This window comes from Haemorhous mexicanus, chromosome 26, assembly GCF_027477595.1.
Source record: "Haemorhous mexicanus isolate bHaeMex1 chromosome 26, bHaeMex1.pri, whole genome shotgun sequence".
Lineage (NCBI taxonomy): Eukaryota > Metazoa > Chordata > Aves > Passeriformes > Fringillidae > Haemorhous > Haemorhous mexicanus.
The window spans coordinates 928,763-956,227 of record NC_082366.1 but is presented as its reverse complement, the minus strand read 5'-3'; the positions used below and the strand labels follow the sequence as shown (position 1 = coordinate 956,227).

Genomic DNA, 27,465 nt, shown 5'->3' with positions numbered 1-27,465 from the left:
AAGCCCACCTCACCCAGGCCAACACCCTGCCCTGGGCATCCAGCAATGCCTCAAGTGATGGTGGGAGTTTATGGGATTATAAACCAGCACAAGGCACCAAGCTTTCAGATGCCCAATTGTGAAGGAAAAGTTTAAATCCATCCCCTTTAATCCAATTATGGTTTGGTCATATTTGGACCAGCCTACTGCACACAATAAATCCACCCCATATACAGGAACAAAGTCCTCAAACACTAAAATACTTGCATTTGACCTTGCTGAATCCCTTTATTTTTACTTTCTCCTCACTACAAAACCACTGCAAGCTACCACAAACTGCCTGTGAGCTGGCCCAAACCAGATTTAATAAACAGATAAGGCATCCTCCAGGCTGAGAGGTAATTCCCAAAGTCTGCTCCCAGTCACAAGTCGGGCTTTTCCTTTTGTGTGGTTTAGTTCCCAAACTCTCCCAGAGCCGAGGGGTGTTACACAGCAGAGGGAAGGGGGGCTCTGTACCTCTGCCTGGATACTGGTGACTGATCCTGCAATTCCATTCTCAGTGCTGATGTTGTTGGAGCTGTTGTTCGGAGAGCTGGGACCAGAACCAGGAGCGCTGTTGCATGCAGAGTCTGAAAAACACATCCCAAACCAACTTTGAACATTAGAAACCATCTCTGTGATGCTATTTAGACAGATGATAACCCCTCAAGTTTTGTTTTGGATGAAAGCAGCCCTCTTCCTCCTCCTCCTCCTCTTCCTCCTCATTCCCTTCTTCCCCCTAAATCTTCCCAGGGCTCTTAAAATACCAACAAACTCTTTCAAATGGTTTACCCAAGTACCTACTCAGCATATTTAAGTCTTCTCCCCATGGGGATTTCTCTTGGAGTGTATTAATAACTTGAAATATGATTGAAAGATAATAAAAGGCATGGAAGGTTTGAAGAGGTCAGACTGGAGGATGTCAGAGTTGTTCTGTTTCATTCTTCTGGGAGTACCTCTCTCACCCTCTTTCTCTCTAACCCTAAAGACACCTCCTTGCATCAGACCTCCCTCAGAAGGTCTCTCACCTGCTCTGTGGCACAGCTGCCAGTGTTCCTCCTTTTATTTGGGAAGGCTAATGACATTCAAACCTTTTCTATTGAACTTTCCTCATTCCCCAGCCATTTGCAGCAGCAGAATCTCCCAGCGGCTGCAGTTGCTGAGGCTGCAACAGGCTCCTCATTGCTCCAGGAGGAATAAAAGCTCATTTTTTACAAGGGGCTGGAGGGACAGGACAGGGGAAATGGCTTCCCACTGCCACAGGGCAGGCATAGAGGGAACTGTAGGAAGGAATTCTTCTCTCTGAAGGTGATAAAGGCCTGGCACAGGGTGCCCAGAGAAACTGTGGCTGCCCCATCCCTGGAAGTGCTCAAAACCAGGGTGGAGAAACCTGGTCAAGTGGAAAGTGTCCCACCAGAACCCCCTGTGTTCTTCAGGGATCAAACATAATTTCTATTCCCCAAAGCAGGACTGCTTTTAAAACTTATTTTCCATTTAAATGTCCCCTCTTACCATGACAACTCTAACAGGCTCCAGGCTGGCTTCTTGAACCACATCCATGCCAGTGAGAAACGGGAGCTTCCACTGCCATTTCTGAAGTCATTGCAGGGAAAAGTGGTCAGCCAGCAGAGGCTGATTTATCCCAGGAGCCATGTGCCATACAGCGTTGTGTGAGTGAAGGAAATTGGATTCTCAGGTCTGAAAGGCTGTCAGAACTCATGGAAAACACTCTCAGGCACAGGCTGGGATTTTTGGGGTGTCCTTTGCAGGCCTAGGGTTGGACTGGATTATCCTTGTGGATGCCTTCCAACTCGGAATATTTTATGATTCCACAGCTTTTAGCTCTTGAAATCCTCCTTCCCCTCTGCAAACAGAGAGGCTCTGACCCAGAGAAGTGCTGAGGCACCCCAGGGTCTCCCAAGCCCACTCCCCTGTCTAAAGGGAGCTCACTTTGAGTTTGATGGAGTGATGATCGTGTGCCTCAGAGCCAGACAAGCCTGGCAGAGCTGTCACTGGGTGGTACTTACACAGAGACATCCCTAGATGGTGCTAAGAATTAACTTTATGGTAATCTCATCACGTTCTTTGCTCTGATCCCACTTGCAAACTTTGATTCTGGAAGGACAGAACTTTTCAACAAGAAACTGTCAGTTGAGTAGTCAAAAAAAGTTTTACACAGCTGTATGTATAAAGCTCCTGGGTCCAAAACCTTTTCCTATTTTCCATCCTAAGCTCCAGGAGTGTCCCTAGTCAAAGGGAGCAGAGAGAAGAGCTGCGGATGGGGACGAGGCCTGACCTCAGCCTCCCCCAGCTGGACAATTGCAGTGCCCTCAGGTGATTTCCAGCACTGCTGAAGCACACGAAGGAGACAGGAAGGCATTCTGCGAAGGGAGAAGGGGGTGAAGGATTGAGGAATTGTCACTTACCCGCTGTACCTGTGACATCCAGTGGGCGCTTCTTGAGCGCCGTCACCACGGGCCCGTCCTTCCTGCGCAGGAGGGGGCTGCTCCTCCTCTCTGCCACCTTCTGCTTTAGTCTGGAGCGCAGCTTCAGGTTGGGCTCAGAGGCTGCCCAGGAAAGGAAACAGTGTTAGCAGTGTCTCAGGGTTTTACTCAGCCTGCAGTTGAGCTGAGCTGAGTTGTGCTGAGTTGAGCTGAGCTGAGCTGAGTTGGCTGCAATCGAGCATTTGCAGGAAGCTAAATTAAATTAAGTCATTTGCTAACACAGATTTTGATTGTAACAAACAGGTCTCAACCCATGCAACATCTGAATTCAAAAACAACAACGACAGGCATTTGAATTGAAAATGTAACAATCATCCTGCAAAGTCTTCTCTGAATGAAGACACAGACTTGGGATTAGTGCAGAGTTTCCCACCTCTGCCCAACTCGCTCCCCAGCCAGCGGCAAACCCAGCTGATGGGATGCAGCAGAGGAATGGCTGAGCCAGCTGAGATGCTGCTGTTGGTAATCTCTGCTGTGCTGCTGGAACAGGCAGCTCCACACCCTGGGAGTCATCTGATCCCAGGGTGGGCAGGCTGAGGGAGGGACACCGGGGCACGGGAAAAGAAAACACCAAAATCAAACGCCACAAGCAAATCAGGTGATTGCCTCCCTGCTGGTTCCTTGTGTCAGCTGGAGCCAGTGTCAACTCAAGGGAAAGGGCATGAGAGCGTGGCCAAGGAAAGCCAGAGCCAGGGAGGAGGAGGAGGTTGGCTTGTTTGTTTGGGAAGCAACTTGGGGTTACATCATCACAGCCCCACAGCTCAACCCTATCTAACAGCACATCACACACCTGGGAAGTTCCAGACTGCCCAGGGCAGGTGTGGATGCATCTCCTGTGACCACAGCCTTGTGTACACGACGCTTTTGAGAGACTCCCTCCAAAACACAAACCCTGAGATCCCGAACAGCCAAGGCAGAGCTCCTGGGAAGCCCCAGCGGCCCTGGGGCCAGGACAGCCGGTGACAGAGCACACGTTATCGAGCCTCCATCAGGGTCACAAAGCTTTAATCCAACACTCCTTCTGCAAGATGATTTCCTCTGGGAGCTTTCTGATCTCCTGAGCCCTGAGTGAAACACCTGCAGGAGGGTTTGAGGGCTCCTGACAGAGCTGAGCGAAGCAGCCCCATCCTTTCCCTTCCTCAACAGCCCCACCACTTAATCCCTTTGAACCAGCAAATCCTGTGCTCACTCCATTACCAACCAACACACTCCAGGGCAAATGATCTACATTTCTTTAGGAGAATTAAAACAGGGTTTACAAACTGATTTGAATTAACTCAGTCTGGCTGCAGCTATGTTTCCCTTGACCAATGGGTCATGTCAAAGACCAAGCCTGTCCACGTTAATTGCAGGGCTAGAAAATCAGAAGGCTGATGAATTCAAGATCAATTGCTTGGAGTTAAGCCATCAACACAGCGCTTTGATGGAATTTTGGGGGAGAAGAAAAATTTAAAAAAGAAAGGAAAGAGCTTTTTTGCGAATGTTTTGGACAGAAAAAACACCAGCAAGAGATACAGGAACCACTAAAAAAAAATGCTTCCGCAAGATGATGCTTCAAATGCTGAAGGAAGTGCATTAACAAGGGGGGAATTATCTTCCAGAGAGAGAATTTGCATTTAAAATGGCAGGGGACTGAATGCAAATCTGCTCCCAGGGCAATATTAAAGACTGGACCAGTTCAAACACAAGCTCAGGCTCCAAGCAGCAACTTCTCTGAGTTTTCTTCAAAAACAGAAGTTGGCATGATTTTAAAAGCAATGTTTGGGTACACACCTCATCCCACATCCTTACATTCCCAGCTTTAATTTGTCCCAATTTCTGAGCATTAATAGCTGCCTGGATGCCACTCATGGCTGAAATGAGATGATCTCTAAGGTCCCCTCCAACAAAACCACTCTGGGATTCTGTAGCAGGGGAAGGTGCCACAGCTGGATGCTGATATGCCCATTTTAAATCAAGGAAATCTAAGCCTATGTCACACCTGTTAGAAGGATCTATCCTCTGACAAAGGAAAACATGGCAATAAAATCTGCATTTCAGCCCTAATTTTATTCCTGGTGTTCAGATGAGGGATGGTTTCTGTTGGGAACACACAATTAATTAGGTGGCTTTTAAATACACAGAAGGAATTGGTTTGAAACACCTTAAAAATGGGCAGGGAAACAAAAGATTTGGGGTCACAGATTACCTAACACACCATATTTTAAGCCACAATAAAAACCTCCTTCCAGATAACAAAGAGGTGAACAAACACAGAAAATTACAGCCTTCAAAGAGAAAATACCTCCAGCATAAGTGATTGCCAAAGTAACATATTGGAATTTGTCAGATTAATCTATTTTAAGGCAAAATCACTCTGTGTTTTCCCCTTCTGCTAGGGGATCGAGTTTCCACACACCAAAAGGTCTATTTAAAGCCCTGCTCTGATTCTGTTGTTTATCCCTCAGATATAATCCCAAATCTAACATGGCATCAGGACCTCAGAGAGCATAATCCCTACACGGATTTAATTGGGCGCTCCAGAGCACAAAGTAGGTGAATTAAAATTCAGCACAGCCTCAAACTCACAGAATTTACATAAAACCTCTTTTATAGTAAAATAATTTAGGGTTGTTCACATGTTTTTTTAAACTATTATATAATGAAAATATTTTAAAGCTGAAGAGAGCTGTCTTTTACAAGTATAAAACAGGAATTTAAACAACACAGAACATCAATACCTGACAGTCAATGCAGGTTCAATGCTGCCTCAGGAACACCAATTCCACTGGAAACCTCCCCAAATTCACCCTGCCAGGCAATATGCCCAAACAAAGCCTTACTAACTGGAGTATATTTAAAAACTGGAGACTAAACTAAGAAACCTAAGTTAAAAAATTACTGCTCCTCTACATCTCCAGGTGAAATATTTAAAACAAATGCCATAAAATTAGAAAAATTCCTCTCCAGCAAACAAATGAAGTCCATGCCCAAATCTGAGTCAGCTCCCACAAAGCCAGTGGGATTTCTTAAGCACTGACATACTTAATTTGGCCTATAATAAGGATTTATACAAAGAATATTTTGTTTTCCTCCAAGTAAATTAATAACCAGAACATAAGCCAAAAGCTTCCCTGGTTTTCACAGGCTCCAAACCAAGTTACCCCTCTTATACATCACAGTGTGCAGCAGGACCCATGTAATCCAATTCTTCCAATTTATGTCAGTCCCATTGTTTTTTTCCTAGAATTGCAGCCCCGAAGCTGCTGAACTAACTGGACATTAAGTCTGTGGAAGTCAAAACCTCGCCAAGTCCCGGGCAGAGTTTGCCCTGTTCCCACTGCTCATCCACATTTGTGGAATAAAAGCAAACAATGCAGCATGAAACCCCTCCTCCCAGTCCCTGAACATCTTCATTTCAGCAGATGGGGACTGGAAAGGGATGCTATTAAATTATTATTATTATTATTACTATTATTATTATTACTATTATTACTATTATTATTATTATTTTCCAGCCGAAACTTTACTAGTCAGGCAAAAGCCAACAGAATTATCTTGTCTCCCTTCTAACATCCATAAGAAAACTCCATGAGAGAGGGAGCTTAAGCTGAAGGAGGGAAAGGGTTAAATGGGAAATTGGGAAGGAATTTTTCCCTGGGAGAGTGGGGAGGGGCTGGGATGGAATTCCCTGAGCAGCTGGGGCTGCCCCTGGATCCCTGGCAGTGCCCAAGGCCAGGCTGGACAGGGCTTGGAGCAGCCTGGGACAGTGGAAGGTGTCCCTGCCCGTGAATGGGATGGGCTTTGAGTTTCCCTCCAACCCCATCTTGGGATTCCATGAACAGCGCAGGCCCCTGACAGTCCCTGGGAAGCAGAGATGGAGCTGGGAGGACCAAGGAGGAGGAGGGTGGGTTCCCTGAGTGACTGGGATCCCCCAAAGGCGACACTAAACCACAAGATTTTGTTTGGTCTCCTCCTGGAAGAGATTTCTCTCTGGTGCACCACTCACAAGAAATGTCTTCACGATTCCACAATCATTAAGGCTGGACAAGACTTCTGAGGTGACCAAGTCCAGCCATCCATCCATCATCCCCCAAACCTTGTCCCCCAGTGCCACACCCCGTTTTTTGAACACTTCCAGGGATGGTGATTCCACCCCTGCCCCATGCAGCCTGTTCCAGTGCCTGAGCACCTTCCCAGGCAAGAAATCTTCCCCAATATCCAAGCTAAGTGTTATTTTTGGATCAGACAGACTGACATCCTCCACTTGGAGCAGCACAGGGTATTTCCAGCAGGGATTTCTCTGGGGGTCAGGGCCCCCTCTCAGTGTGTGGGAAGCCAGGCTTCCATGCTGGCTGGAAGGACAATGTGGGTGGGAAGGCAGAGATCCTCTCGAACTGGAGTGACACTCCATGCCACACAGAGCTCCAAGATTTCCTCTGGATTATACTCCCACATTACACCAGGGTTTCTGACTAGTCTATTTTCTTCCAAACAACCTTTTGTCCTAAAACAAACCACTCCAAACACTCCAATAATCAGAACCAGTTCAGAGGGACATTACGCTTTCCTCAATAAATGCAGCATTATAATTGTTGACAAATCCTTCCATTTTCCCTTTTATTTCTTTCTAAATGCAACAAGTTCACACCAATTTCACCTGCTTAGCTGCAAATAATACCCAAACAACTGCAGTTTCCTGCAATACCAACAACTTCATGGGATGCTGGATGCTTTCCTCTCTCAGGCTCCTCTCTTTTGCCTGGAAAAAGAACCATGGAGTCACAGAATCATTTAGGCTGGAAAAGCCCTCTAAGATCATCAAGTCCAAGAGGAAAAGCATTTTAAGAAGTGAAATAATTCCATTTAAATCTTCATGATGGTGCTGGTGTCAGCTTTCTAAGTAACAGCATGTTCTAATATATCCACTGCTCAAATTTCAGAAAGCAGGGAATGCCATCAACAACCTCGTTCCTGGGGAGAAAACGAGGACAGGATTCCTTGGAAATGCAACACTGAAAAGCTCTGCTAAAACCCACTTCAGCAGCTCCAAGAAAGGTGTTGACAAACAGCTCTTGGGGTTATCAAAACAGGCTGTCCCAACCCAGAGTCTAAAATCTCTCCATAAGGATTCTCCAGAGATTTTCCTTAGAGGATCCCAGTGCAGCACATAACGAATGTTATTATGTTTGGGAGACACCAACCTTGATCTGGGAGCAGAAGAGGTCACTTAGAATTTCCCCTCTCAAAAGCTGTCAGTAAAAATCTGACATTAAATCCTGCTCAGAACAAAATGAACTCCCCAGGAGGGGAAATAAAAATCCTTGTGCTAATCCAGGTATTTAACAGCAAAGGAAGGAGCAGCACCAACCAAACTGATCTTAGATCAGTGAAAAAAAGGAAGAGCCCCAAAGTGCTTGGAGAGAGGGAGCAGAGTGAAATCAATCCCATAGCCAGGCTAAGAACAGGATTCAAGCAATTAGTAACTGCACCAGAAAAACAATTTCACGCTGAAACCAAACAGCCAAGAAACTGGAACATAATTTAGGAAAACAAACCAGAGAGAGCTGGATTTCAGGGCATGGGAGGCATTGGGAGCACGCTGCAGGAGCTGACTGTTCCCCCTGTTGAAGGCTTTAAGCACTCTGAAGATATCTTTCCTGCACATCCTCCCTCTCCCAAAACCTGTGACCATCAGGATGCTTGAAATAAGATTAAAGACACAGAGTGTTGCTAATATGCAGGGAAATGGCAAATTTGATGGAATCGTGGAATTGTTTAGGTTGGAGGGACCTTAAAGCTCACCTTGTTCCAACCCTTGCCATGAGCAGGGACACCCTCCTCTACCCCAGGGTGCTCCAAGCCCTGCTCAACCTGGCCTGGACCACTTCCAGGGATGGTGAATATTTATTCTTCCCAAAAATGTCTCAACCTGCAGGACACACTTGCAGCTCTGCAGACTGGGAGAAATGATAATTCCAACTGCCTTCCCACTACCCCCTAAGCCGCCCTCTCCCCAGCAATGGTGCTGGTTGGATTCCAGCCCTGGTAACCAGAGCCCTGGTAATCAGAGTGATGGGTTCTGTTATTTGAGCTGCAAATATTTAATCAAATTTAATAAAATTGGACTACACGATATGGCAGTTTTAAATTACCAACACAAAGCCAGAGCGTTGTCTGGTGCCAAAAATCTGAAAAGCTCACCCGTAATAAAGAACTTTATTTAGGATGGGCTCCAGCCTTCCCTGCCTTTTGTTTACACCAGACTGTTCAGGAGCCTTTCTTCTCCAAGCAACTTAACATTCTTGGCACTGGGAATTCTGCAGGATATTGCTGTGCCAAAGCCTGACGTGCTGTTGCGTTGAAAGGAAAATAAAAGAAAACAATGAAAAAAAGAAAAAAAATTCTCCCCTGAACCTTACAAAAGTGAACTCATTTGTATCCCAGACCAGTGCCCAGGAGATTGATGCTGGTGCCCAAAAAGAACAAGCACCAGCGTTCTGGCAAACCAAAATCGGCTGAACGTCCTCCTGCTGGAAAACAACAATGGCTTTGGTGGCTTCCACTCTTGAATAATGTGATTAGCTCCATTCATCATCCTTAATTCCCCCTGTCTGACAGCAGGAGTTCACCCAGCAGGAGCTTTAGTGAGATCCCAGTTTGGGAAGCAGCACAGGGTGAGATGTGCAGATGTCTTCCTTCTCCTGCAGGAATTCCCTTCCAGGACACTGGGAGCAAGAAGGGTGACTGCTGCTCAAAGCCAATCTGACAAGGTGCCCTGAGGTGATGAGCCAGGCAAGTTTGGGAGCACGTCAAAGCCATTTCTACTGTGCTAGTGCTAACAGGGTAGGAACGGATCACCTGGCATCACAAGGCATAGGAAAGAGCTAAAAATCTCTTGGAATCAGGCTGCCTGTGAATCCTCAGGGCAGCCGGGAAGCTCTTCCATTTCCCAGGAGCAGAGAGGAGAGGATGCCCTGTCCTTCAGCAAATCCAGTTTGCTAAGCTTGGCTTTTGGAGTCCTCCAGGAAGGGCACAGTCAGAAGTATCATCCCCAAAGCCACAGGGGCACCTTTCCTGGGGAAAACCCGTATCTTGGAGCCAATCTTTGACTGGGCTCCTGTGCAGCTGAAGTGCTCGTTACTCATCAAGCAACCAACCCAAGGGGGAACAGAGACAACTGCACACATGGGACTCCATCCAGCAGGGCAGGTGCTACGGCTCCTAGTGAGACACTTCCAAAAGGGGAAAACTTCACCACTGAAAGGCTGGTCAGGCATTGGAACAGGCTGTCCAGGGCAGTGGTCAGTCACCATCACCGGAAGTGTTTAAAAATCCCACGAATGTGGCACTTGGGGCCATGGGTTAGAGGTGGCCTTGGCAGTGCTGGTTGAAGGCTGGATGATCTTTGGATCTTTTCCACCCTTAATGATTGTGTGATCTTTCCAGAGAAGCTTTTTTTGCTGTCCTGAAGTGATTCCCAGCAGGGCCAGTGAGCAGAACTGCTCCCTGAGCGAGGCTGAGCTGTTCCCCGAAGGCAGCAGCCCCGAGCTGGCCGGGTTGGGAGCCCAGGCTGTGCTGGCTCAGGCATGTGCTACGGAGCTGAGGAGCACAGCCAAGCCAAACAACCTGGTTTACATAATACAGGCTTGAGGAATAACTGACCTGCTCAGCCACCGTGCAGGGAGAAGCCAGACTGAAAGAGAACTGTCTAGGTGTGAACCAAACCCTCGCAGGAAGCCTGGTGCTCGCCCTGGCACAAACCTCCTTATTTACCTCAGGTACAAACTCATACATAAAATGCAAATCCCCCAAGAAATGAACTTTTTCTCGGTACTTTTCTCACTCAGCAAACACACTTGGGCTGGAGACGCGCAGATCTCTGTGAGAGCTTTGGGTTTGGGAAAACATCTCCCAAACTCTGACACGTGGCTCCGCTGTCTCCTGCACTTCTCACACACCCCAGAGCAGCCCCAGGCTCCCTGGAACACTGGGAGCACAGAGACAGGTGAAGGGGGAGCAGATGGAGAGGGAAACAAAGCACAGCCTGGAATCCAGCTTTTGGCAGCATCCCTTCTTTTTCAGGAAGATCAGATCAGATCAGAGGGCTAAGCGTGACGCCGGGATGGCCAGGGAAGAGCAGCCCTACCTGTTTTTCTGAGTGGGAAGTCGTCTTTGGAATCGTACATCCCCAGGACTGGGTGGTTGTAGGTGCCGGAGACGCCGCTTTGGGGTGGGGAGCTCTGGTCCAGAGAGCTGTGCTGGGTCTTCCTGCACAGGAGGAAAGAGAAGAAGGGACAAGCTTTACACCGGTGACACAGAGGGGACGAGCCTGCCACCTCAGGGAGTGGGGAAGGGGACAAAGGCAAAGGCAAAAGCTGTGAAACCCCAGGGCAGCCTGGAAGCTCTTCCATTCCCCAGGAGCAGAGAGGAGAGGATGCCCTGTCCTTCAGCAAATCCAGTTTTCTAAGCTCAGCTTTTGGAGTCCTACAGGAAGGGCACAGTCAGAAGTACCATCCCCAAAGCCTGGCTTTTTCCTCCTGGGCACTCCTACAAAAAACCCCACTAAAATCCAATATAGAGGAAGGGAATTAACTTAGTTTTCAGTGTAAGACTCCACCTTGGCTCAGCTCATACCATGAGTATAAATTCTAAGACTGTAACCTGGGCTGAGTTTTGCTAAGTCATGTTCCTGAATCACAGCACAGGTGAGACCTCAACTTGAGCACACGTGAAACACTTCCCTCCCCAGAATAAACCCCCAGCTCAGCAGAGAGAGTCCAAGGCTGAAGCATTGCACCTGGCCAGCAGCAGCCATGGCACACAGGTGGCCCCCTGCCCTTCCTCCTGCCTGTCCTCCCATCCCAGGAGCTCAGCAGAGACAGGGCCAAAGCACTCAGCACCTTTCCAGCTGAACTTCCCTGAGATGATAATTTATGGCTTTGTTTGAGCAGGCTGCTGGAAGTAAATTACAGTCTGTTTGCTGAGGATATTAAATAATGAATGAGTTTTCTCAGCCTCCTACCAGTTTGCTGGCTGCATCTTTCCTGCTTAATGACTTGTGCCCAGCTTTGCTGTTTCTCAGGAACCCCACCAGCCTGGGAGAAGGCTCCAGCCAGCAGAGCAGCTCCATCAGCAGAACGACTGATTTAGCCATGCAGGTGACACTCACTGGGCTCTCACAACTGCACTTTAGATAAACAGAATTTAAACCCCATATTTCTTCTAAATACTATCAGATTTAGGACAATGGAGAGCAAGCATTTTGTAAAAAAAAAAAATAAAAAAAAAAAAAAAAAAAAAAAAAAGAAGTGAATATTTGAAATTTTGTACTGCCTAAAAACCAAGCTGAAAATATTCTCCTACAAAAGGTTCTTCAAGGAACCTAAATGAACCATTCCCAGCTGGAAATGGCACAAATTCAGGCTGTTTCTTGAGCAGTACTAATCCCTTGAGTGCAAGCTCAACTCAGAAGTTGGCTGCTGAGATCCAGAGCATCAATTCCACTCCAAGTTAAAGCCTTCAGAAAGTAAGGGGCTAATAAAATACTAGGAAAACACATTGAATTTTCTACATAATAACAAAAAAAAAGAAACCCTCTACAAATTTTATTTGAACATCAACATTTTCTACTCCTACAGACCTTCTAGTAGGAGGTGTCCCTGACCATGGCAGGGGCTGGAATGGGATGGGCTTTAGGGTCCCTTCAGCCCAAACCATTCTGGGATTCTGTGGAAGTATGAATGATTGTGGTTTCCCAACCTCCCTTTTCATGATGCAGATTTCTCTGCACATAAAGAAAAATGATTTCTGGGGCTCTTGCAGGGCTGTGTTTCCCACACCCACCCCATGCTGTGCCACATCCCCACCCCTGAATGCCCCCACGCACACTTCAATCTTCACCTGCAATCAAAACAGAGACAAACTGAAAAAAAAATAATCCCTCCTGGGAAGAGATGTGGCTTTTTCTGCCAGGATCTGCTCATTCCATGGGAAGGCAGCACTCCCAGGAATGATGTTTCACTCCCAGGAATCCTGGGTGCTGTGATCTGAGAGCCCTGAGCCCCATCAAGTCACACAGTGACATTTTTGGCTCTATATGAGCAACAGACTTTTTTTTTTTCTCCCCCTTTTTTTTTTTTTTAAATTATGATCTAAGCAGCACAATTGAGTACATTGAAGCTATTTTCATCCCTTTGTCAGGCAATGTGCAGGAATTCAAAGGGCCTGTTTAGATGTGCTCCAGGGCTGCTGAATGACAGATATTGAGCTCTGCAAACAGGAATACATTCCCTGGCTCCAGGACTGGAGTCTGACGCTGCTTCCAGCAGCATGCACTGGTCTGCATGCCCCTTCAGGAATGTCAGAGCTCTGGGAGGAGAGGAAATTGGACACTGCATGGAGCCTGCAGACATTTCTGAAAGCACATCCCTTCATTCAAGGCATCCCCTGTTCCCTGAGCTCCTTCAAACACCCACATGCACAGACAGAAAGGTTGGAGTGCTGATCTTGGAAGTCTTTTCCAACCTTAACGATTTCATGATTTGATATTTCATCCTTCAGTCATGTTCAGCAAGGTGCACTGAATACAGCTTCAGACATGTGCACCTGGGCTGGAATGTTTTTGTGTTCACACCCGTGGATGTTGGGATCATTTAATGTGCAATTTAAAGTGTAATTGTACCTCTGTACCTCCTCACCATGCAAATACTCAGTTAAACTCCCTTCCATGGCTGCTAGTACATGGAGTGGCTGCGTCCCAAGCACTGCTGTCAGCTTCCCAGGGACATCACAGAGAGCAGAAATTCCTGGGAGCCAGGCTGCCCAGTGGGTTCAGAATCCAGGGGAGGGACAGTCTGACAAAGCAGTTCCCAAGAACCTCCTCTGCTGTTGCCTATCACAAAATCCCAGAGTGGTTTGGGCTGGAATGGATGTTAAAGACCACTTTGTTCACTCCTTTCCACCACCCCAGGTTGCTCCAAGCCCAGTCCAGCCTGGCCTTGAGCATTTCTAGGGCTGGGACATCATCCTAGAGGTCTCTTGCAGCTCTAACACCTCTGTGATTCCGTGCCAGCAGAACATCTTTCCTGTCCCAGCCACTGACATCAGACCATCATGGTGCTCAATACCCTAAGGAGACTTTTTTTTTTCCTAAGCAATGCTTTCCATTAAAAAAAAAAAAACAGAACCAAAAAGGAATTCACAAACCTTAATAAGACCAAAGGAAGTGCTTAAAAGCAGGCGTGTTGCTTCGAGAGGCTCTCCCAGCATCTGTTAGCACTTAATTGCCTGGCCTGCTCACAGTGGATCTCCTGCGAGCCCCACTTGTGTGTGCTCAACCCAGCCACCACCCAGCTGCATCACAGCACAGCTATGTGGGGACAGGAATGCCTCCAGAGCTCAGCTGGTAACCTATGAGATGCCATATAAATAAATACTAATATGTCAGGAATTTAAAGCTAATTCTTCTTTTGAAAAAAAAAATTAAATAGAATGGAAAGCAAAAAAATCCTCAACTTCTGCCTGAACAAGTGAAGGGTGCATTGAAAAAATCCTGTGCTGCTGCCATCTGTCCTCCTTGAAGGCTCAGCAGGACAATTCAGCACTAAGAAAGAGCTGTGAGGCCCCAAGGCTTTGTCCATCTTGAGTTAGAATCCAGAATAACCATCCTCACCCCAGCACAGAACAGATGGAAAATGAGGGGATGGTATGATCTGAAATCTTTGTGCAATGGTTTGTGCTGTCTCTGCCTGTTGGCATCCCTGGAGCATCACAGGGAAGGGCTGTTAGGATGCCTAAATGCCACAACAAACCCAACCCACACTTTGGTTCAGAAAGTTCTCAGCATCAGCTGAGGCAACATCCTGAAACCCCAAACACGACGTGGCTAAAAACCTGCAGCAGCCCTGGCCTTGCATCACAGAGGATCCCAGGATGGTTTGGATGGGAAGGGATTTAAAGTTCATCTCATTCCTCCCCCTGTCATGGCAGGGACACTTTCCACTATCCCAGGCTGTTCCAAGCCCCAGTGTCCAGCCTGGCCTGGGACATTTCCAAGGACCCAGAGGCAGCCACAGCTTCTCTGCGCACCCTGAATTCGAACTGACCTTGTACCACTCCTGCATTAACTGTTATTTTAACCATCCCTTAAAGAAATGGAGGCTCAGAGTCTTCAACCACCTTTAATGAAATCCCCAAGTCTCAGATTAGATTTTCAGAGATATATTAAAGCTGCTCAATCTCACTTTGCCTCCAATAATATCTGAATTCTTCTGCCAACTCCACATCAGCATTTCTGTCCTGGCTCAGAGCTGGGATAGCTTTCAAATTTCATTGCAGCTCAGTTTCTGGAATTTGGAAACATCTTCTGGCTATGACCTCATCCTCCCTCTACACACGTTCATTTCTTAAGACTTAAAACACTGTCAGTACTTCAGCTTGAACAGTAATTTCATGGCAAAATGAAATGACTTTTGTAACTCAAAATTTCATGAATTTTGAGGTCACTAAAGCCAACATCCAAAGCACTTTGGCGTTTATTTAATAAAGACAGTGACAAAATCACAGCAGGGGAAACTACCAAGTCACATCAAATTTCTAACTGTCTTTAGTACAATGAAAAAGTTGATTTCTGAAACTGGAGACCTGCAGTTGAAAACAGAGATGTTGGGGCAGTTGTAATTAGAAGTGCAGACTGGACCCACTAGATGTTTCCAGTAAGAGCCAAGTAAACAAAACTTCCAAGTCTGAGAGATTAAGAATAGCAGTAAGTGTTAAAAGTTTTAAAATGCAAAGCTTAAGTATCCTGAGCTGCAGGAATACACTGAATCATAGAATATTCTGAGTTGGAAAGGACCCACAAGGATCATCAAATTCCAGCTCCTGAACATAAAAACTATTCCTCATTTGACTAAAGTTCAAGTTTTATAACAGCAGGTGGGATCAAATCCTGGGTGAAAAGCTGGAGGACTTATAAAAGCTGATGTCTGACTGTAGAACTTGTGAGTTTGAGTAATTGTGGATTACAGATGACACGAAGACTTGTCTCTACACACAGAGCACCGTGACACTATCACAGCAGACGAAAACCACTCACACTGGAACCCCCTGGAAAAGGCATTTTGGGAATGCACAGGGATCCTGCCACTGCTCTGGCTCATCCCACAAGCACATCAGGTGTATTCCCTCAGGGAACTGGGGACAAAGGTGGCACTGGCTGAGCCCTGCAGAAAGCCCAGCACCACTTACCCATACCAGAAGCGAGGGTCGCTGGATATGCAGTGGTTGAGATTCCGGTGGGCCAGAGCCTTCTTCTTGTTCAACACGAATTCCTGCAATTTCATCTTCACTTCTGTGCTTGCCACTGCACCTGCATTACAAACCAAAAATTTAAAAAAGTTATTAAATCAATTAATGTACTTGAAGGAATTTTAAATTTCTAAAATAGATCCCAAATCAAATCTTTCATTTCCAGTCCAAAAAAAAAAAGAACTTTCCTTTCAAAGAGAGAAGAACAAAGCGCCTGTAGTAAGGAGCTCTCCCTTTTTATCCCTTTAGCTTGGCATAGATTCACAAGTTATGTTTGAAAACACAGATGAAATTGGGTTTATTTCACCAGAAGAGGATATTACACTTGCAGAGAAGTACACTCAGAATAAAGCACTTGTCCGGGGTATCCCAGCTCTCTTTGAACCAAAGTTATTTAAGAAAAGGGGTCTTGTGCAACCTCAAGTTGTTAAATGTCACATCTAAAAGCAGAAGGGGAATGAGCCCAGTGGCTCATGTGTAGGTTTTGTCTCGAAAACTCCTGTAAACAGGGACCTCTTTGTTCCCAAGTCTCTGTGCACACCACGACCGACGCAACATTTCGCTTCATTTACAAGCGCACGGATCTCTGGCTTCAGCTAGAAAACCTAACATTTAAAAAAAACTTAAAGAAAGGGAGTCAGTCATTCTGCAGAGCTAAAATGTCAACTGTGTAATCCCTAATCATGATTTCCTGCACAATGGAGAGCAGGCTGTTCCCCTGCCATGATGGATCCCAGTGATCATCGGGTTGACAGCTCAGACTCCCAGGCAGAGCTCCTGACGGAGCAATGCATCCCAAGTTTGGCAAGGGGACACGTGGAAAATGATGGTTCATCCCCACCGTGGTGTAAGGCAGGAGCTCCAACGGAAAATATCTGGGCTGGGAGGAAAGGGAAAGGCCAGGGAAGCTGCCGGCTCCGCTGGGAACAAGAACTTAAAGATCACCCAGCCATGTTCTCGTGTCCTGAGCCCTGCTCGATGATGAGGTGATGTTTGACATGCTGGGAGAACAATTCCTGGGCTCTCTCCAAGAGCAGGGAGCTGCAGCATTCCCACAAGGCTCTGCCTGGAGCTGTAAAATGGTTCAAACACCAAAGCGAGAAAATTCCCTTTTTTTGGAGTGCTGCATTTCTCACCAGCTCCACAACACCAGTTTGGTGGAAAGTTCAAGTCAAGAGCTGGAGATAAATTACTGAGTAGCAGAAGGGGTGACAAATCCATGCTTGAAAGCATTCTCCCGCCAAAATGTGTCATCCTTAATCCATTAGCATCCTTAGAACACTCAAACCTGGCTGTGTTCTGTCAGGTTGGCATAAACCTGCTACTTAGAAGACTTGAAGTTCAATATTTTTGGAGTGTAAGGTTTCCTCCTTTACTGGAAGCTGAAAGACATCACAGAACCTCAGGGAGCTTTGGGGTGGGAGGAACCCTAAGGATCATCTAATTTCAACTCTGTGCCATGGGCAGGGACACCTTCCACTGTCCCAGGCTGCTCCAAGCCCCAGCGTCCAGCCTGGCCTTGGGCACTGCCAGGGATCCAGGGGCAGCCACAGCTGCTCTGGGCACCTGTGCCAGGGCCTGCCCACCCTGCCAGGGAACAATTCCCAATTCCCAATATCCCATCCAGCCCTGCCCTCTGGCAGTGGGAGCCATTTCCTGGGTCCTGTCCCTCCATCCCTTGTCCCCAGTCCCTCTCCAGCTCTCCTGGAGCCCTTTCAGGCCCTGCAAGGGGCTCTGAGCTCTCTGTGGAGCCTTTTCCTCTCCAGGTGAGCACCCCCAGCTCTCCCAGCCTGGCTCCAGAGCAGAGGTGTTAACAAGGAAGCAGAACAAACTCCACCTCTCTCACATTCTCTTCATATTTCAGATCAGGACAATTTTAGCTTCTCTTTGCCAAATTTTGTGATGTGAGAAAAATAACTTAAGTATCCTTAAGCACTGAGGTGTGATAATGATTCTACACCACAGCACTTCTTAAATAAAAAGTAACTTAAAAATAAAACTGTAGTCATGGGAACAGGATCTTCAACTTAACATCCCCAAATTCTGGGTTTTTTCCTCTACACCTCTGTGTTTCACCCAAAAGATGCTTTGCTTCCATTTTGCAGAGATTCAGGTGTTTTAATTTCTTTCCAGATTACTTTTATGAGAGTGGCCAGGTATTGGTTCTGAGGAGAGGCCCAGCAGAACATGGATCAAACAGCAACAGCTGATGGGAGCAGCAGGGGAAAGTGGAAATGCTTAGGGATTCTGCACCTCTGGTCTTTCTAGCACTTAAAAAGGTCTCCCAGACCCCAGTTTTATCTTACTGAAAAAGTTCTTGGAGCTTTATCTTATTCTCAGTTCCCAGCCAGCCATCTTCCCTCCACCACTTCTCCCATCTGAAACCAGACCTGAGGACTTGATGGCACAACTTGGTATTTTGAGGTATTTTTTCCCCCCATTCACTTGCAGAAAAAGCCCAAACAAGCAGCCCAGAGTATCTCTGATAAGGGACATTGTGAGGCCACAATGATCTCCTCAAGTGCATAATGACACAGAGTGGGGAAGGCACCCACAAGCTGTAACCTCCTAAAAAAAATCCTCTCATGAATGGAAACGCTTCAAAAAGGGGAGAGCTGTGAACTTGACTATGTCTTAAAAAGAGTGAAATTCAGAGCAGCAGAAAGAGAAAAGGAGTGCAGCGTGCATCTGGTGTATTTTATGGGCTTAATATTCTGCCTCCATTAGGAATGCTGCCAAAAATACTTCAAAAATGTTAAATCAAGGGAAGAGAGGATACGCTTCCTTTTGAAAAATGCTAAAATGGCATTTAGTGAGACAAAAATGAAGATAAAGCAGAGAAACGCATTTCTCTCTTGCCCTCAATTCCCACAAGCTCTCTGTGCCCTCAAGGAGGTTCCTCCAGCTTTCTGATGCTCCTTCCTGCCCCCATCTGCCTGTCAGCACCCAAAGCAGTGGTGCTCTGGCCACTTACTCTCTTTCCCTTTCTCTTTGTTTTTCAGCTGCTGCAGTTTCTGCTCTCGGTGCTGCTTCTCCAGCTCCTGCTCCTGCCGGTGCTGCTCCAACTTCCTCTGGTGCTCCAACAGCTCCTGCTGATGCTTCATGGCCAGCATCTCCTGCTGCTGCTGCGGAGAAGAGAACGGGGAAAAGGAGCAAATTAACACCATGGGCCTTCCCAGAGCCAAAGCAGAGGCTGCAGGCAGGCAACAGTAACAGTGCTTCATTCATGGCATGAAGGACAAGCACAGGACTCCTTCTATCTCCATCACCTGATTTTAAATAAAACCCCACTAGGGCACCCTCAATATTATTTGTTGCATGGAGAAATTGTAGAAATTGTGGCTGCCCCATCCTTGGAAGTGTTCCAGGCCAGGCTGGATGGGGCTTGGAGCAACCTGGGTTAGTGGAAGGTGTCCCTGCCCATGGCAGAGGGTGAAACGAGATGGAATTTAATGTTTCATCTAACTCAAACCACATGGAGATTCCATGATTAAATTATAAAAATAATTGCTCCAATAGATAGAAGAAATAATTCCCCCAACAATTTCTCCAGGAAGGATTTTTCCTGGCCCTATCAACTCACCCATATTCATGGGAATAATCAGGAGACAAGATGTCTAATTAAGGTAATTATCTGCAAAGCTTGCATCAGATGGGACATTCAAGGCTGGAAGCACCAAGCACTCCTGCCCCAGTGCAAGTCCCCCCTGGGCTACCCCAGTCCAGCAGCTTGGAGGTGTCAGTGTCCCTAAAACATCCAGGGAAATTTGGGGTGCATCCCTCAGCCCAGAGCTCCCTGTCTGGGTGCAGAGGGGATTCTCCCAGCCCAGAGCTCCCTGTCTGGGCGCAGAGGGGATTCTCCCAGCCCAGAGCTCCCTGTTTGGATGAGGGGGGATTCTCCCAGCCCAGAGCTCCCTGTCTGGGGGCAGAGGGGATTCTCCCAGCCCAGAACTCCCTGTTTGGGGGCAGAGGGGATTCTCCCAGGGCAGTTCTCCCTGTTTGGGTGAGGGAGGATTCTCCCAGGGCTGAGGGCAGCAGTTTGATGGGCTGTGTGAGGGCACACCCCGTGTCATGCGAGGCTGTGGAAAAGCAGGTGTACAAACAGCAAATCCCAGCAGCACGGAGAGGAGCAAAAGGAATCTCTGTGGGGCTAAAAATCACATTTTCTTCAAAAGCAGAGCCCAAAGGATGATCTCCCACTTGCAGCTGGATCTGCACCCTGGCCAGCGAGGCCGGGCCGGGCCGAGCGCGCAGGCCGCTGCCGGGCCTCCCCCAAAGGCCGGGAATGGCAGGGCCCTGCGGAGCCTCCCGAGCCCTGAGCAGCCTCTGGAGCCTCTGGAGCACGGCGCCCACCCCGCACTCTTTACGTTGGCAGCTCATAAACCAAGGGATTGATCAGAGCTGGCAGCCTCCAGCCTCAAAGGCCGGGCCTCTGTGGGGGCCTGTGCTCGGATACCACCCACGGATCCCGCAAACCCCCGAGGCAGAGGCAGCAGGAGCACGGAATTGAGGAATGGTTTGGGTTGGAAGGGACCCTAAAGATTTGCCCGTTCCAAGCCCCTGCTGTGGGCAGGGTCCAAGCCATGGCTGTCGAGACAGGGAATCTGCTCTCTCCAAGAACATCTCAATCCATCCTTCTCCAAACCCTGCCTGCTCCTGCATACATGAGACTCCCACCCCGAAGTTTTTCTTCTCCTTGAGCACATTCTCCTTTTAATCCCTTTAGATGAGATTCTTTGGGTGTCCTGTGCAGGGCCAGGAGTTGGACTTGATGATCCTTGTGAGCCCCTTTCCAGCTCTGGATATTCCAGACTCCACTGATTAATTTGTGGCATTGCACATTTGCACCGCCCAATGCTACAGCCATGGCTGCACAATAAATACAAATAAAATCACACTATTCTATATAAAGATGGAACAAAAAAAAAAAACAATTTAAGAGATATTTACAATCTGCCTGGCTATCTGCTGGAAACTCTCCATGGAGGAATCCCTGCTGTTGCCTGTTCCAAGCAGGCAGGCTGTTGTAAAACACCAGCAATCCAGTCATTTTGCAGTGACTGCACCTATGCTTCCCCTCCTAATTCTATTGAATTATATGTAAACAACCAAAAATCCACACTGAAAAAAAAAAAACCTAGAAAATGAGGAAAAAAAATAGAGGAAACCAGCTATTTTTGTTTTCTAATTAAGCAGCAGCTTCTACTAACACATCTCCATTTGGGGAAAGAGTCTCTTTCCCGACTTCCAACAAGTCCAACACATGGTGGGCTTTGAGAACCTCGCCATGGAAAGTATGCAAATGAACAATATTTAATGCACAATATGGTAAAACAGGTTTTGTTATTTTTATGGAATCAGGAGCCTTTTCTCTCCATCTGCAGTCTCCTAGTCTCTGCAGGCTCTGCTTCCTGCGATGGTTTACATACATTAGGCTGCTTTAGAAGGAGCTGTGCTTTCATTGACATCTGGAGTGAAATGGGAATGAAAAGCCCAATTTGTCGCTGGATGGTTTAGGGAAGTTTCATTAGGGATGTATTGTCTCTGCTCATTTTGACCCCAGCTTCCACAAAGCCTATTCTTAATATAGTTTTTCAATGGTTTCAAAGTTGAAAAAAAAAAATTAAAAAAATAAAATAATGAAGCCACGTCTCCGATTGTACCCATGAAGAATGAAAAGAAATCACTGTTGGTGTCTGCTGTAGCCTGGGAAAACAAAAAAAGAAAACCCATCCAGGTGTTTTCTCAGGGTTATTTCTCCACACTTACCAGGAATGTTATGGGAAGACAAAAATTTAGGCTGGAGATCAGGAAAAAGTTCTACCCCCAGAGGGTGCTGGGCACAGCCCAGACTCCCCAGGGAATGGGCACGGGCCCAGGCTGAGAGAGCTGCAGGAGCACTTGGACAATGCTCTCAGGGATGCACAGGGTGGGACTGTTGGGGTGCCAGGAAAAACATCAGTTTCTGGTTCATTTAAAGCAATAGAAGCAAATTTGAACAAGCACTGCCCACTCAGACCCTGTTTGTTTACCACACACAGCTGGGCCAGGGAGTTTATTCCCCAACTGTATTTCCCGAACATTGAAATTTCATTACAAAGTGATTCAAAGAGGGAAATCCCTGGATCTGAGACTAACTCAGCCCTGAGTCTGAGGAGCACTGTGTGACAGACACACACACACTGCATTAGGGAGCTCAGAACATCCAAATTAGGTACTCTTGCCAAAATCAATATTTGTAAATATTCATAACTATGGGGATTCCTGCATATGTTTAATGTCACTGCTCCCACTATTTCTGAAAACTGCACAAATGTTCAACTGTACCTGCAGTTAGTGTTGCTGGTGCTTCTTTAGCATAAATTAATATTAATAAAGGTAACAGGGAGGATGCAGAGCATTTCCAGGTATTTATCAACCATCAGCCTACCATGAGGACTCAGCCATCCAGAGGATTTTGCCACCACACTCCTCAGTTGTCTTCAGAGCTCCAGCTTGTCTCCCTGGGAGGGGGACTAACACCTTATCAGCAGAGAAACTGTCACAGAGAAACCTCTTTTTAAGGGAAATGCAGCTAAAATGGTTCTCTTTAGTCGTTGCAGTGCCCTCCCAGGAAGCGTGGAGTGCTGACGCCAAGATCCCATTTCCCAGAGAGAACCAGGATGGATTTCATGGAGACACATTGCATTAGGACTTCCACAACCACTCCTCCAGATGCCAAACAAGAAGCCAAGCAAAGAGATCCTTCCTGCCCCCCCAGCTCAGACTGGCTCCTGGCTGTTTATAAGAGACATTTTGAATAGCAGCAACTAGTGGAAGAGAGAGCAAAATAATTGTGGAGATAAGCACAAGCCTAGGTGAACAGAAGTTGGAACACTTCTGGCTGACAGATATTCCCTGGCATGCAAAGTTGCTGTGTCCAGCTCCCAATTGCATCTCAATCCACACCTGAGCTCAGCTCCAGCACAGGGGGATATCAGGGAAAGGCTCTTCTGCCACCTGTTCTGGCCAAATTCTACAGTTTTGGGGCTTTAAATCAGGTATTCAAAATGATCTTTGGGCTCAGGCTCTGTAAAAATAAAGTCAACTTGTAGATGAGGATGAAGAAAAACTCTCCAAGAAAGCACACATCAAATCACCCCTTAAAAAACCCTTGGCTATGGGTGGAAGCAAAGCACAGGTGCTGAGATTTCTGGGAACGGGATTTCTGGGAGCACTGCTCTGTTGGGCTGTTTCACAGTGAGCCCAACGCTGGCTGGACTCTGTGCCTCATGTTCCCCCATCCTGTTTACTGAAGTCTCGGGCTATGGCTCCAGTTTCAGGATCTGCTCTCTTGGCTCCGTGGCAGCGTGTTTGGGATATCTCCTGAAGCACCGGCAGAATAAATCAGCTGTGCTGGAGACGGGGAGGGGGAAACATTGTGACTTCCAGCAGCAGCCAAGACACAAAGATCTGGGAGAAGGAGCACCTCTCATCTCTTTTCTGGGACATGCAGCCCACGTGCCCCCTTCCCACCATCGGGCAGCTGACAGCCGGCTAAGCCTGTGCCAGAAATTCCCATGGGCAGGGAATTTTCTGCAGGGAAACAATCCCTCCCAGCCAGCAGCTCCCTGGGCAGGAGACTGATATCAGTCAGACACATCCTACTGAGAACGTCTGCTGCTCAGGTTTATGAGGCTGAACTGTCTCCAGGACCGGGAATGATGGTGAGCTTCCCTTCATGCCAGCTCTGGGTGACAAGATCCCATGTTTTTAACATGGCAGCTTTACACATGGATATGGAATTTTGTACCCTAGTCTCCTTCCCATGCCATTGCCTCTCCCAAAAGGCTGGAAGCCCTCTGAGCCCTGAATACCTGCAAAGGTTCAGCACTGGGAAAGGTTCAGCACTTTTGCGTGAGCCTTTTGCTCCCTGACTCCCACTCCAGCTTAACTTTTCCCTTCCTCCGGAAGCAGAATATCCAACAGCCTTCCTGGAAAGCAGCAAGCTCCGTTTGTAGTATCCAGCACATTCAGCTCCTTCTCCAATTTTCCCCTTTAAAGCTGAGGAAAACTCCTTGAGTCTGCCTCTGGTGGGCTCTACATGGTTATTGTTGAAGGGGAGGGAATCAGGAGCAGGGAGTGCCCATTCCAGCATGGATGGCAGGAAGTAAATCAGAAAATTAAGACTTAAACCAATCCCTGTAAAAGAAAGAACCACATAAAATCCTGTAAAGGAGGAGCCCTAGATGTTTGATGCCAAGTAAGAGATGAGACTTTGGTCCATGAAGGAGCAGTTACATCCTCTGTGAACTGTTTTGGGGTGTTTTGGGTATTACAGGAATTCCACATTTCTGGACATTAACGGGTCAGCAGTGGTGTACATTAACAGGTCAATATTCCTGGTATAACAACAGGATCCAGTGGGGTATTTTTTTATTCCTGCCCTGATTCTCTGTGTTCTCTTTGATTACTTCCAATTATTTTATAAGTTCAAAATTAAGATAAAACTGGAATTGAACATTTGGGTGTGGGAACTGCTAAAATATCTCTTCTGCTGCCATTTACTCTGAAACTCTAAACTGACAAAAAAAACAGCCGTAGTGCCCCACATGTATTTTACTCCAGAAAAACCTGGAGTTCCCATTGTGCTCCTTCCAGCCAACTAACCATGGCCCATCTCAGAAGAAACCAAATGGAAGCATTTCTTCTACCAATTTCCAGTAGCTCTGTAAGGCCCTGAGCAGACAAACTTCCCTGGATGAGCATTCCAGCTTCACTCCTGACACCACTAGCAGTGCTTGGATGGCAGGAAGATGCCTGAACTACCCCAGCCTGATGCAGGACTCCTTCAATCAAGAGATGGGGTAGAAGCTGCTCCATGGATTTGTTGACAGAACCAATCCCTCCGTGTGCAGGTCTGTCCTCACTGCTCTCGCAAAAGATCCTGACTTTGAGCCTGAGGAAAAGTCACCACCCACCCCCTTCAAAGGGAGCAAATGCTCTGATCATCCAAAAGTTTTCCCCAGGGTTGCTTCCATCAGAAGTTAAGTTTTGCAGGATCTAAGGTGTAAGTTTTGGAGTGGGCTCGGTGTGCCAGAAAAGCAAGGCAAGGTCACTAAGAAAGAACAGGAAGCCGTCTGGAAATAGCGCGAGCTCCAAGGCGTTCAAGTAGTAACGAGGCACAAAATGTTCAGTCTGGTCTTTTACCACTGACTGTACCCAGCTGCAGCTTCCTAAGATGAATAATCCTGTCATCCCAGAATCCAGACAGAGGCGGACACCTGGTATTGCTGGGCTTTTCAAGTTCCTCTTGAAAGAGACGCGGGCTTCGAGGGACAGGCGTGCTGCAGAAGAGCGGCACAAAAACGAGGGCAGGGAGCTCCTCCACAGCGGCTGCTGCAGGAAGAGAGCACAGAGCAGACAGGCCCAGGAATGGGAGCTGGGATATCAGGGGTGGGATGGAAGTTGGCCTTTCCAGAGCCCAAGGGAAGCGGGTGCTTTGCAGGAGCCATGGTGCTGCTGGCAGCGTTCCTGGGGACACGGGGAAGGTGCCACAGGGGATCAGCAGATGACACCAACCCCAGCAGCAGAACTGAAACATGCCCTGCTTTCCCTGCTGAGCAGGAATCAACATGGAATCAACATGGAGAGACCACCAAAGAGAAGCAGTGGGCACTAGCAGAGCTATGCTGAGAGCAGCCCCACTAAAGGATGACGTCATTGGAATGGGTTGGGTTAGGAGGTACCTTAAAAATTATCCAGTTCCACTCCCTGCCATGGGCAGGGACACCTTCCACCACAGCCCCATCCAGCCTGGCCTTGAGCAGCTCCAGGGATATCCTGCAGGCAAACCTGCCATTCCATGGGCAGTGGCTCCACATGAAAGCAAGGAGCAGTTTCTCCCCTCAGCATCAGCATGACAACTATCAAGTCTAGACATCTTTGGGAAAGAACTACATTTCTTTACAACATGGCAAAATCTGTCTGGAAGATTTCCTGCAAGATTTTCACTCCCTGAAACCAAAGGAATGGCCTGGGAGTTTCACCCCGTGTCTCTGAACAAGAGGCTGATCCCTCGGATGTGCTACTATCCCTCACTCAACACAGGAATTCATTCTGTCAAGGGAAAAAGAACAATTTCAGGATCACTGCACAGCACACATCCTCACAAAGCTCCTTTACCTGCTGCTGCTTCCCTGCCCATCCTGTCTGTGCTGGATGCACAGCCCAGCACTCCCTGTGCTAGGGATACACACAGTCCTTTCTGAGAGGGTGGGAAAACTGGGAATGGGATTGCACAGCCTCAAGTGAGGATTTCAGGCCCAGGAGGAGCTGGGAGGCTCAGCTGCCTCCCTGTGCTCTTACCCCGCCACCGACGTGCGTCAGCATCCCCGAGAAGTTTCCTGAGGCTGTGGCTGTAAAACAGCCAGAGTTGGGAAGAGCCCTGCTCCAAGCTGGGACAGGGCAGACAAACCACATTTCCCACGACGTCCTTCCCTCCCTGCTGAGCTCACGGCACCCGAGGTGCCTCTGGCCCTGCCAAAGCGCCCATCCTTCACCTCTTCCATCCAGCCCTTGACCAGAAGGGCAAACGGAAAAGCTTTTGGTAACTTCCAGCTGATCTTGGCTGGGAATGAGTGACTCACAAAGGAAAAAATTCCCTGCCTGTTCCTCTGTGACCAAAGGTCAGGCAAAGCTCACAGCGGGACCTGCGGAGAGGCTTTCCACCGTCTCACCCGAGAGCCAGGCCCCTTATTCCATCCTTGGTTTTGTTCAGGAAGGCAGATTTGAAGGCCATAAATATTGTCCCACATCTGGTGAATGCATGGAGGAGTGGAAAGTCCACCTGGCTGAAGGTGAGTGGCTACTGGAGAGAGGAGCAGCCGCTGGTGCCCCAGCCTCCGGCCTCTCCCTCGGTGCCTTCTGGAGCCTGGCCTGGGCAATCTGCAGAGCAGCTCTGCAGCTGTGAAAGAAACAGCCTGCCCTGCTCCGTGCACTGAGGCCTTCAAAAGGCTTGGCTTATTCTCCTCAAACATGTCAGGGTTTTCACAGAATCACCCAGAACACTTTGGGTTGGGAGGGACCTCAAAGCTCAGCCAATTCCAACCTTGTGCTGTGAGCAGGGACATCTCCCACTAGAGCAGTTTGCTCCAAGCCCTGTGCCTCATCACTAATTTCTTCCTAATACCCAATCTAAACTTACTCTCTTTCAGTTCAAAGCCATTCCACCTTCTCCTATCTCTCTCTCCATGCCTGTGTTTTCTCCTTACCCTCCCGCTCCTCCCCTGCACCGAGCTCTGTGTCCATTATAGAGCCCTGCCACAAACACTGTTTCGCTCATTTCCTGGCTCTCTCCAACTTGCACCATCTTGGGGAATCTGGCACTTTTATGTGAAGGCCAAAACACAATGTCTATAAAAGCAAGGACTGGGACACGCTGGGGAAAGGATCACATGTTCAGGCAGTCATCGCCTTCTCCTCCTGCACTAGGTCAGATGATTAAAACTGAGCTGATGGAAGCAATTCCAAGCTCTGGAAAAAGCCAAACTTCAGCTCTCAATAGGAAAAAGTTATCTACTGGGATAGAAAAACAGGCAATCATGCCAGCATTTTCCAGGCCAAACTTCACTCACTGAAGTGTTCCTCACACTCCTGCTTTGTTTGGGGGATGGCA

The 27,465-nt window shown here is 47.7% G+C and overlaps 1 protein-coding gene across 6 annotated transcripts in view; it reads right to left on the bottom strand.

Moving 5' to 3' along the window:
- Positions 1 to 27,465, bottom strand: part of HDAC4 (histone deacetylase 4) — a 179,583-nt gene that overhangs the window by 53,325 nt on the left and 98,793 nt on the right. For 5 of the 6 annotated variants that reach the window (XM_059868354.1, XM_059868357.1, XM_059868358.1 and 2 more), the window contains exons 5-9: positions 18,784 to 18,934; positions 15,750 to 15,870; positions 10,651 to 10,772; positions 2,445 to 2,585; positions 496 to 608 (exon numbers count right to left, since the gene is read on the bottom strand). In XM_059868354.1, the coding sequence (XP_059724337.1) occupies positions 496 to 608; positions 2,445 to 2,585; positions 10,651 to 10,772; positions 15,750 to 15,870; positions 18,784 to 18,934 (648 nt within the window). The remainder of the gene's footprint in view (positions 1 to 495; positions 609 to 2,444; positions 2,586 to 10,650; positions 10,773 to 15,749; positions 15,871 to 18,783; positions 18,935 to 27,465) is intronic. The other variant, XM_059868356.1, reaches the window with a different exon arrangement.